General features: G+C 51.1%; 1 protein-coding gene across 3 annotated transcripts in view; it reads left to right on the top strand.

Moving 5' to 3' along the window:
• Positions 1-11,437, top strand: part of GANAB (glucosidase II alpha subunit) — a 25,542-nt gene extending 14,105 nt beyond the window's left edge. The window contains exons 5-25 of one of the 3 annotated variants that reach the window (XM_017503961.1): positions 286-465; positions 909-974; positions 1,777-1,846; positions 2,016-2,103; positions 2,190-2,286; positions 2,543-2,723; positions 4,602-4,755; positions 4,954-5,189; positions 5,283-5,409; positions 5,512-5,591; positions 5,826-5,969; positions 6,101-6,197; positions 6,485-6,586; positions 6,764-7,007; positions 8,923-8,987; positions 9,152-9,228; positions 9,342-9,416; positions 9,594-9,707; positions 9,831-9,943; positions 10,104-10,204; positions 10,339-11,437. In XM_017503961.1, coding sequence (XP_017359450.1) covers positions 286-465; positions 909-974; positions 1,777-1,846; positions 2,016-2,103; positions 2,190-2,286; positions 2,543-2,723; positions 4,602-4,755; positions 4,954-5,189; positions 5,283-5,409; positions 5,512-5,591; positions 5,826-5,969; positions 6,101-6,197; positions 6,485-6,586; positions 6,764-7,007; positions 8,923-8,987; positions 9,152-9,228; positions 9,342-9,416; positions 9,594-9,707; positions 9,831-9,943; positions 10,104-10,204; positions 10,339-10,448 — 2,521 coding nt within the window. In that variant the 3' untranslated portion in view covers positions 10,449-11,437. Of the gene's footprint in view, positions 1-285; positions 466-908; positions 975-1,723; positions 1,847-2,015; positions 2,104-2,189; positions 2,287-2,542; positions 2,724-4,601; positions 4,756-4,953; positions 5,190-5,282; positions 5,410-5,511; positions 5,592-5,825; positions 5,970-6,100; positions 6,198-6,484; positions 6,587-6,763; positions 7,008-8,922; positions 8,988-9,151; positions 9,229-9,341; positions 9,417-9,593; positions 9,708-9,830; positions 9,944-10,103; positions 10,205-10,338 lie in introns of all 3 variants that reach the window. The other 2 variants (XM_017503960.2, XM_037729678.1) reach the window with 2 other exon arrangements.
• Positions 11,438-11,471: the final 34 nt, after the last annotated feature.

The following is an 11,471-nucleotide window of genomic DNA, read 5'->3' on the forward strand; positions in this document are numbered from 1 at the left end:
GCCCAGACTGGAGTGCAATGGTGCGATCTTGGCTCACTGCAACCTCCGTCTCCTGGGTTCAAGCAATTCTCCTGCCTCAGCCTCCCGAGTAGCTGGGACTACAGGCACGCACCATCATGCCCAGCTAATTTTTGTATTTTTAGTAGAGACGAGGTTTCACCTTGTTGACCTGGATGGTCTCGATCTCTTGACCTCGTGATCCACCCACCTCGGCCTCCCAAATTGCTGGGATTATAGGCGTGAGCCACCGCGCCCGGCCAATATTTCTTTTGATATTTCTTCCAGGCTTTCTGTCTCTGGTCGTGATGACAACAGTGTGGAGTTAACCATGGCCGAGGGACCCTACAAGATCATCTTGACAGCACAGCCATTCCGCCTTGACCTCCTAGAGGACCGAAGTCTTCTGCTCAGTGTCAATGCCCGAGGACTCTTGCATTTTGAGCACCAGAGGGCCCCTAGGGTCTCGTGAGTACAGGGGTTGGGACTGCAGGGAGCCTAGTGTGAAGAGCGTAGGGGTGTTGTGGGATATGGCATTGGGAGGAGACAGGCTGGCAGGACAGCCAGGCAGGGGCTAGGGGCTGGGAGAAGCTCTCTCTCAGGGAGACTAGGAACCAGACCTGGGTGTAATTTTTTCCATTTCCTGTACAGACCAGGAGGCAATCACTTTTGTCCCTGAGCTGTACCCTGGGCATCTCTGGGAGGCCTGCCTGGGTCTGTGTCTCCTCTTCCCCTTCTCACATCATCACATTTCCCAGATTTATTTTCTTCCTTTTTATTTTTTATTGTTTTGGTTTCTTTTTCCCCCCATCTCTGGAAGTTTGTCGACTGAAACTCACTTTTATGTTTCTGTTTTTGTGTTGGTTTTGTGCCTCTTTTTCCCCTTCCCTACCCATCTCCTCCTGTCCCAGTTTCTCGGATAAAGTTAGTCTCACGCTCGGTAGCATATGGGATAAGATCAAGAACCTTTTCTCTAGGTAAATCCATGGCCACTGGTACTGTATCTATTTCTCTGCCCTTACCCATTCTTCACTCTAGCCTTCAGGGGGAGGTGCCCCAGACCCTTCCATGCCCAGCTTTTCACTCATCCTACTTTCCCCTGCTGTGTGATATTTGGTCCCCTGTTACCTGTTACCCTGGCTGGGAGCTGCCTGGAAGGAAGATGAAATGCTGGAAGTCAGGTCCTTAAGGAATATAGGGAGCTTACTGCTTTGCCAAGGGATGGAGAGATGCTGCCTATTGCTGGGGTTCCTGACTCTCAGCTGACGTGCACCTGAGGTTCTGGGCAGAGCTACTTACCCTTGAAAGCATTTTTTTGGCAGAACCTCTTGAAGTCCCTATGTATATCTGTAGAGGCTTCGTATAGTATGATCCACATGCCTTTGCAAAGCCCTTGTGTCAGGCCAGGAGGCTGAGGCCCAGGGAGGGCAGTTGGGGCCAGAATCTCTCAGTAGAGGCAACAGAGCCAGGATTGGCATTCATAACCCAGGCCCTTGAATCGTCGTGCCTATCTCTTCTGGGATGTTGGCAAAGGCTGGTTTTCAGGCCTGTGCCTCTTGGTGGCACTTACTCCTCATTTTCCTTTCTCATTTCTCTCCCCATCCTTTGCTAACTTATCTGCTCATTGTGGGTTCACTCTCCAAGATTTAACATTTAGTCCCTTCCTCCAATGCCTTCGTTCCTTTGGACCCTTGGCTCTCTATTCCCCCATCCCTCCTTCCACCAGCCCCTCGTCCCTGCCCCCTCTGGATTGGAGCAGACAGCTCTCCTACCTTCCAGGCAAGGATCAAAAGACCCAGCTGAGGGCGATGGGGCCCAGCCTGAGGAAACATCCCGGGATGGCGACAAGGCAAGTTGGAAGGATGGGTGGTTGGGGGATAGGGCTGGCAGGGAAGCTGGAGGGGAAAGGCCCATGAGAAACTTGAACTTAGTCTCACGATCAGGGATGGGATTTAGTTGATGGGAGGGGGAAAAGAGAACTGGTATGGTTGGATAGTGGTCCTCTTTTCTTCTTACAGCCAGAGGAGACTCAGGGGAAGGCGGAGAAAGATGAACCAGGAGCGTGGGAGGAGACATTCAAAACTCACACTGACAGCAAGCCATATGGTGAGGGGCTGGGAGTACCTTGGGCTGGTATACAGGGCTCCTTTCCAAGCAGAAGCTCTGAAGCTTGTTCTTTGTTTTTGTTCCAGGCCCCATGTCTGTGGGTTTGGACTTCTCTCTGCCAGGCATGGAGCATGTCTATGGGATCCCTGAGCATGCAGACAATCTGAGGCTGAAGGTCACTGAGTGAGTCCTATGGTGACATCAGGAAGATGGAGGTGGGCAGGAAGGAGTCAGGCCTTTAGGGAGATGTGTGTGCATTTTGGATACTCCAGACAAGTATGGGTCACTTCCTGTGTCTGGAATCATCTTTGGTGATCAGAAAATTTTTTGAGAAAGGACAGAAGCCAATGCTATCTCTTACCTGTGTCTGTGGAGTGGAGTTAGCATATACTGCCACCTGGGGCCAGTTAGCAACCCAAGTCTGTCTGTTTGCCTACAGGGGTGGGGAGCCATATCGCCTCTACAATTTGGATGTCTTCCAGTATGAGCTGTACAACCCCATGGCCTTGTATGGGTCTGTGCCTGTGCTCCTGGCACACAACCCTCATCGCGACTTGGCCATCTTTTGGCTTAATGCTGCAGAGACCTGGGTTGATATATCCTCCAACACTGCCGGGAAGGTGAGTGCATGGGGAGAAAGGAGGGAGTAAGGCTTCTAAGCCTTGACACAAATAGGTATACTAGGGGTATTCGCTCTGAGGAAGCTGGGGTGATAGCTTAGTTGGGGACTGGGTGAGAGAAGGGGCCCTGGGCCTGGTGGGCAGGATTTGAGTTCCCTAATCACTCCCAGATGATACGTGCTCACACAGATTCTTAGGGAAGGCATTGCCTATTCTGGACTGATGGGATGCATGTATTATCAGCATGTTATGTGTTAGGTACTCTTCTGGGTGCTGAGGATATAGTATTAACTGAGGCTGAAAACATTCTGGGCTGGGTTCAGTGGCTCACATCTGTAATCGCAGCACCTTGGGAGGCTGAGGTGGGCAGATCACCTGAGGTGAGAAGTTGGAGGCCAGGCTGGCCAACATGGTGAAACCTTATTCCTACTAGAAATATAAAAACTAGTTGACTGTGGTGGCAGGCAACTGTAATCCCAACTAGGCAGAGGTTGTGGTGAGCCAAGATTGCACCACTGCACTCCATCCAGCTTGGGTGACAGAGCGAGACTCTGTCTCAAAAACAAAAAACAAAGAAAAAGTTCTGATTCACAGGGAGGAAGACACATTAAATGAGTAACAAAGGAGGCAAGATGGGGCCAGTGATGGTGGCTTGTGCCTGTAATCCCAACACTTTGGGATGCTGAGGCAAGAGGATCGCTTGAGGCCAGGAGCTCGAGACCAGCCTGGACAACATGGCGAGACCCCATCTCTCTCTCTTTTTTTTTTTTTTTTTTAAGATGGAGTCTTGCTCTGTGGCCCAGGCTGGAGGGCAATGGCACGATGGCAGCTCACTGCAACTTCTGCCTCCCAGGTTCAAGTGACTCTCCTGCTTTAGCCTCCTCAGTATCTGGGATTATAGGCCTGTGCCACCACACACAGCTAATTTTTGTATTTTTAGTAGAGATGAGGTGTGACTATGTTGGTCACGCTGGTTTGGAACTCCTGACCTTGTGATCTGCTTGCCTCAGCCTCCCAAAGTGCTTGGATTACAGGTGTGAGCCACCATGCCTGGCCCAAGACCACATCTCTATAAAAATGTTTAAAAAATAAAAATAACAGCTGGGTGTGGTAGCTCACACCTGTAATCCCAGCACTTTGTGGGGCTGAGGCGGGTGGATCACAACAGGAGATCGAATCCGTCCTGGCCAACATAGTGAAACCCTGTCTCTACTAAAAATACAAAAATTAGCTGGGTGTGGTGGCGGGTGCCTGGAATCCCAACTACTCGGGAGGCTTAGGCATTAGAATTGCTTGAATCTGGCCGGGCACGGTGGCTCAAGCCTGTAATCCCAGCACTGTGGGAGGCCGAGGCGGGTGGATCACGAGGTCAAGAGATCGAGACCATCCTGGTCAACATGGTGAAACCCCGTCTCTACTAAAAATACAAAAAATCAGCTGGGCATGGTGGTGTGTGCCTGTAATCCCAGCTACTCAGGAGGCTGAGGCAGGAGAATTGCCTGAACCCAGGAGGCGGCAGTTGCGATGAGCCGAGATCGCGCCATTGCACTCTGGCCTGGGCAACAAGAGTGAAACTCCGTCTCAAAAAAAAAAAAAAGAATTGCTTGAATCCAGGAGGTGGAGGTTGTAGTAAGCCGAGATCAAGCCACTGTACTCCAGCCTGGCAACAGAGGAAGACTCCATCTCAAAAAAAAAAAAAGAAGAAAGCAAGATGAGGACAGGCAAAAGCCTCACTGAGGAGGCCCATTTAATTTTACCCAAACCGACTTATAAGAGCCAGCTATGTGTGGACTGTGAGGAGAAAATTGCTGCTTTTTGTCTTGGGGTTGGAAAATGGAGGGCAGGAGGTATCTGACCTCTCTCTCATTCCCTATACAGACCCTGTTTGGAAAGATGATGGACTACCTGCAGGGATCTGGGGAGACCCCACAGACAGATGTTCACTGGATGTCAGAGACTGGCATCATTGATACCTTCCTGCTGCTTGGGCCCTCCATCTCTGATGTTTTCCGGCAGTATGCTAGTCTCACAGGTACATGGTTTTCCCTGACAGCCTCATCCTTCTGCTCTTTTCTTCTTGTCAGGGGTGATTCTGTGTTTTCAGAGATCTTGTGCCCTAGTTTCTTTTCTAGCTCTGTACCTCTCAGCCTGCCTCTAGTTCACAAGTCTCCCTCAGTTTTTGAGTGTTGAGCCTGATCCTCTTTGTAACCCCCATCCCTCAAACCCCCAGGAACCCAGGCGTTGCCCCCACTCTTCTCCCTCGGCTACCACCAGAGCCGCTGGAACTACCGGGACGAGGCTGATGTGCTGGAAGTGGATCAGGGCTTCGATGATCACAACCTGCCCTGTGATGTCATCTGGCTGGACATTGAACATGCTGATGGCAAGCGGTACTTCACCTGGGACCCCAGTCGCTTCCCTCAGCCCCGTACCATGCTTGAGCGCTTGGCCTTTAAGAGGCGGAAGGTAAGGGGTTGCAGTCACGCTTGGTCTTCTCAGGGTAGGGCTGAAGCGTAGTAGCCCTAAAGAGGCCTGACCACCCATGTTTGTTGCCCTCAGCTGGTGACCATCGTAGACCCCCACATCAAGGTGGACTCTGGCTACCGAGTTCACGATGAGCTGCGGAACCTGGGGCTGTATGTTAAAACCCGGGATGGCTCTGACTATGAGGGCTGGTGCTGGCCAGGTAGGTGGACCCAGAATTGAGGGAGAGGTGATTGACCAGAGAGGTAAAATGGTGGGTCTTTTGCCCCTTAGGAGATTGAGAGCCACCCTTAACTTCTCCCAGGCTCAGCTGGTTACCCTGACTTCACTAATCCCACGATGAGGTCCTGGTGGGCTAACATGTTCAGCTATGACAATTACGAGGTAGGGAACACCTCTCCCCATGACCTGTGTCTGTCTGTCCCACCTGCCTCCCTGAATCTCTCTCTGCTTGCCAACCCTTCTGTGGTTGATTGCCAGCAACATATCAGGGGGCCTTGATGATCCTGGGAGGGCCCTGAAAAATGCATCTTTTTAGATTCCTAGAAGCTCTCTGCTCTGACACTGTTTTCTTCCTCCTTTCTGTCCTCTGTCCCCATTGTCTGCCCATGTTCCCAGGGCTCAGCTCCCAACCTCTTTGTCTGGAATGACATGAATGAACCATCTGTGTTCAATGGTCCTGAAGTCACCATGCTCAAGGATGCGCAGCATTATGGGGGCTGGGAGCACCGGGATCTGCATAACATCTATGGCCTTTATGTGGTAAGGGGCTGAGAGAGGAGAGTTGGTGGAAAGAGGGAAAACAGGCCGGGGACTGAGGCCTAGGGCTGATGCACCAGATGACAGCTGGCTTTTGCTTCTTACTACTGCCCTTTACTTCTCTCCCCACCCAGCACATGGCGACGGCTGATGGGCTGAGACAGCGCTCTGGGGGCATGGAACGCCCCTTTGTCCTGAGCAGGGCCTTCTTTGCTGGCTCCCAGCGCTTTGGTAAGGTTTAGAGAATGAAGCTGTGGCAGAAGGGTGTGAAGACCAGATCTCAGGAGCTATGGACCAGGGCCTGGCTCTCTGAGGAATCTCTCCATGCACATGTCCTCTGGGAGCCACACACTGTATCTGCTTCCTCGCGCCTATGTGCTTTGTGGGAAGTCGGGGAGTGGGTGGTTCACTCCTTGTTCAAGTGTTCTTGTGAACTGCGTCTTCAGCAGGGTTCTGGGGACCCAGAGCAGATGTGGGAGGTCAGCCATGTGCAAGCTCCCCACTTCTTGTCTCCTCAGGAGCCGTGTGGACAGGGGACAACACTGCCGAATGGGACCATTTGAAGATCACTATCCCTATGTGTCTCAGCTTGGGGCTGGTGGGACTTTCCTTCTGTGGGGGTAAGAGAGGGAGGAATTTGGTTTCTCGGTTTGGTGGGAGAGGGGCAAGTAGAGGGCACGGGACTGAGGTGTAAACAAAGAGAGTTGAGAGTCCAAGGTAAGGCCTTGGGAAGTTTCTTAGGCAGTATCTCCCCATCACCCTATTTTCCAACCTGCTCCTTCTCTCCCCTTTTCCAGCTGATGTGGGTGGCTTCTTCAAAAATCCAGAGCCAGAGCTGCTTGTGCGCTGGTACCAGATGGGTGCCTACCAGCCGTTCTTCCGGGCACATGCCCACTTGGACACTGGGCGGCGAGAGCCGTGGCTGTTACCATCTCAGTATAATGAGATAATCCGTGATGCCTTGAGCCAGCGATATTCTTTGCTGCCCTTCTGGTACACCCTGTTCTATCAGGCCCATCGTGAAGGCATTCCTATCATGAGGTGAGACATTCACTTCGGGTGTGAAGAGTGGGCTGAGGTGGCTGGGGGACATTAGGGACTGGGTTTCATCTCTGGGCCTCTTTCTTCACTAACCATAGCCTTGTAAAGAATGAAATCTGATTTTAAGGTTAAGAGTGAAGGGGACTAATGGGGATGAATAATAGTAAACATTTAAAGAAAATTGCCAGCAGTCGTAAGCTCCTTCAGAAAAGTAAAACAGGGTAGTGGGATTAAGTGGTCATAAAAATCCTTTTTGAGGCCTAGCCTGGTGGCTCACGCCTGTAATCGTAGCACTTTGGGAGGTGAAGTGGGTGGGTTGGGTTGCCTGAGCTCAGGAGTTCGAGACCAGCCTGGGCAACATGGTGAAACCCTGTCTCTACTAAAATACAAAACAAATTCGCTGGGCATAGCGGTGTGGGCCTGTAGTCCCAGTTACTCAGGAGGCTGAGGCAGGAGAATTGCTAGAACCCTGGAGGTGGAGGTTGCAGTGAGCTGAGCTTGTGCCATTGCACTCCAGCCTAGGCGACAAAGCAAGACTCCGTCTCAAAAAACAAAAAAACAATCCTTTTTGAGGCCAGGCATGGTGGCTCACACCTGTAATCCCAGCACTTTGGGAGGCCAGGGCGGGTGGATCACCTGAGGTCAGGAGTTCAAGACCAGCCTGATCAACATGGTGAAAACCCATTTCTATTAAAAATACAAAAAATTAGCCAGGTGTGGTGGTGGGTGCCTGTAATCCCAGCTACTCGGGAGGCTGAGGCAGGAGAATCTTGAACCCAGGAGGTGGAGGTTGCGGTGAGCCGAGATTGCCCCACTGTGCTCAAGCCTGGGTGACAGAGCGAGACTCCGTCTCAAAAAAAAAAAAAAAATCCTTTTTGAGAAGAAGGCTATGTAAGATGAGGCCTGAATGAGTGGGACAGATTGTGTCATGTAGGAAGAATCTTCCAAGCAGAGGGGATTGCAAGTACAAAAATTCTAAAGTAGAAATTAGTTTATTGTGTACTAGGAATAGAAAAACATGTCAGCCAGGCGCAGTGGCTCACACCTATAATCCCAGCGCTTTGGGAGGCTGAGGCAGGTGGATCACCTAAGTGAGGTCAGGAATTCAAGACCAGCCTGATCAACATGGTGAAACCCCGTCTCTACTAAATATACAAAACAGCCGGGTGTGATGACACACGCCTGTAATCTCACCTACTTGGGAGACTGAGACAGGAGAATTGCATGAACTCGGGAAGGGGAGGTTGCAGCAAGCTGAGTTTGCGCCATTGCACTCCAGCCTGGGTGACAGAGTGAAACTCCATCTCAGAAAAAAAAAAAAAAAAAAAATCAGTATGTCTTGAGTAAGGAAGCCCTGAGAACATGGGCAGAAAATGGGGGCAGGCAGACCAGGAGTTTGAGACCAGGCTGACCAACATGGTGAAACTGTGTTCTACTAAAAGTACGGTACAAAAATTAGCTGGGCATGGTGGCGGGTGCTTGTAGTCCCTGCTGCTCAGGAGGCTGAGGCAGGAAAATTGTTTGAACCTGGGAGGCAGAGGTCGCAGTGAGCCAAGGTTGCGTCACTACACTCCAGCCTGGGAGACAGTGAGACTCGGTCTCACAAAAAAAGAATGTGTGATCTGCTTCTGGAGGGCCCTGCAAACGAGGGCAGTGAAACATGCAAGGAGGCTACTGGCAGGTTCTGTGCAGCATGGTTTCAGTAGGGGGTAGAGAAGTAGCAGGGAGATGGCTTAGGAAGGTAAATGACTAAGATTGGATTGCATAACTGAGACATGAACCCCAACTCGACTGTCTCACTGCAAACTCCTGGGTCTTAACCCCTGTGCCATTCTCATTGCCAGTTCCTCGAGGAGCATCTCTGACTTGTGCCAACATGGAAAAGTTTTCCTTTCTTGTCTTTATTCTCTCCTAGGCCCCTGTGGGTGCAGTATCCTCAGGATGTGACCACCTTCAGTATAGATGATCAGTTTTTGCTTGGTGAGAAATGAGGACAGTTGGTGATGGGTTGGCTTGGGCCAGGAAGCACTGAGGATGCCCAGGGAGGGACTAGTGAGGCTAGTGGTGCAGAGGGCAGGCACTTTGGTGGTCCCTGGTCTGGGAACTAATCCCCTCCATTCAGAGTTGATTCTGGTATATTTTAGGGGATGCATTGCTGGTTCACCCGGTATCGGATTCTGGAGCCCATGGGGTGCAGATCTATCTCCCTGGCCAAGGGGAGGTGAGTTAAGGAAGAGGGTGGTGGGGAAAGATGGTGGAAGCCAAAGGAGGCAAACCGGATGGGACCCCTGTGCAGTGAGTGATCCGGTGTCTTACCTCTTTTGTCACCCGCAGGTGTGGTATGACATTCAAAGCTACCAGAAACATCATGGTCCCCAGACCTTGTACCTGCCTGTAACTCTAAGCAGTGTGAGTAAGCCTGGTCCAGCTGTCAGTTCCATCTCCCTGTAGATTTCCAGAAGGGGAGAGAATGTGTGCCTTAGGGTCCAGTAGCTACGTAGGCATACATGAGTAAGAGCAAAACATCCTGTGGGGCCCTAGGTTGGACAAGGAGGCCGCATCATCCTGGCATTGCTCTTGCCCTAGATCCCTGTGTTCCAGCGTGGAGGTACAATCGTGCCTCGGTGGATGCGAGTGCGACGGTCTTCAGATTGTATGAAGGATGACCCCATCACTCTCTTTGTTGCGCTTAGCCCTCAGGTAGGTGCATGGGCAGCAAATCTCCTCAGTCATTTGCCTACCTTCCTAGGTCTCAGTCTTCTGGGGTTGTTCCCCTCATTTACTCTTGGGCTTAGGCACTCACCTATCCCACTTTTTGCTCAGGGTACAGCTCAAGGAGAGCTCTTTCTGGATGATGGGCACACATTCAACTATCAGACTCGCCAAGAGTTCCTGCTGCGTCGATTCTCATTCTCTGGCAACACCCTTGTCTCCAGGTAATGGAGTACCCATTCTTCCTTGGCTGCCTTTGCTGGGGCCTGTTCTTTTCGGGGGCTCCTAGTTCGCTGTGCTCTTTTCTCACATCCTGACCTTACTTTGGGTCTCCTCCTTCTGACATTTTTTCCCCCGATGGGCATCTGCTTTTGTCATCTCCAGCTCAGCAGACCCTGAAGGACACTTTGAGACACCAATCTGGATTGAGCGAGTGGTGATTATAGGGGCTGGAAAGCCAGCAGCTGTGGTACTCCAGAAAAAAGGTGAGCGACCATTCTGGCCCCCAGGATGGGGGAAGGAGGGAAGACAGGGCAGGTTTGGGGATGGCCTTGCCTGTAGGAACATATGGTATAGCTCATTGGTATGACCATGGCACTCTTTTTCCTTCCTCCTCCAGGATCTCCGGAAAGCCGCTTGTCCTTCCAGCATGACCCTGAGACTTCTGTGTTGGTCCTGCGCAAGCCTGGCGTCAATGTGGCATCTGATTGGAGTATTCACCTGCGATAACCCAAGGGACATTCTGGGTTGGGGGAGGGATGGAGAGCAGTAGTGGTGAGAGTTATTCTTTCTTCTGCCTTGGAGTTCAGCCCTCCCCAGACTTCACATATCCTAGTCTAAGACCCAGATTCTGCCAACATTTGGGTAGGATGAGAGGACTGACCCTGGGCTCCAAATTCCTCTTGTGATCTCCTGACCCCTCCCACTCCGATGATACCAAGCCTTTCCCTTCATGCACCCAACATCCAGTTGCTCTAACTGGAGCACACTCACTTATGAAGACCTGGAAACCACAGGGCCCTTGCCGTCCCTTCTCTTTCTCTTATTTAGGGGCCCTGAACTCCCCCAGACTATCTATTCATACCTCTTGTATGTTGATGCTATTTCTTGAAGATGAGGGCAATGAGTTAGGGCTCCTTTTTTCCTTCCCTCCCACCAGATTGCTCTCCTTTCATTTATTCCTCCAGGATCTACTCTGTCAGCCCTCCCTTTTTTATGCCCCACTGATACACTGGGACCACCCCTTACCTGGTGTGGGATGAATGGATCAAAGGAGTGAGGTTGCTAAAGAACGTCCTTTTCCCTCTCATTCCATCCTTTTTCTCTTCCTGATTCCTTGTAGAGCTGCTGCAGTTCTGAGGGGCAGTTCTACCTCCTCTGTCCCTTGGGGGAAAGAAGTTTCCACATCTCTTAAGAGGGGATGGGCATTAAACTTCTTTTCCTCCCTTTTTGTCCCCTGTGAGGGGCATTTAAGATGGAGAAATCAGTTGTGGTTTCATTGAATCATGGTCACCTGTATTTATTGCTGGGAGAAGCCTGAGGGTGGGGGGAGATGATCATGTGTGCTTGGGGTTGGCCAGAAGCCCTAGGTTGGGGGTTGGGGGATGACTAATGGGGAGCCAGGGGGAATATTTGTGGGTATTTTTTTTACTTCCTCTTGGTTCCCAGCTGTGACAGGTTTTGATAAAAGGAGAAACAATAAAGGGATAAACCATAAATAACTGGTGGTAGTCTGGATTCTATTTCTAGCCT

The sequence above is a fragment of the Cebus imitator genome, unplaced genomic scaffold, assembly GCF_001604975.1.
Source record: "Cebus imitator isolate Cc_AM_T3 unplaced genomic scaffold, Cebus_imitator-1.0 Scaffold316, whole genome shotgun sequence".
NCBI classification, from domain to species: Eukaryota; Metazoa; Chordata; class Mammalia; order Primates; family Cebidae; genus Cebus; species Cebus imitator.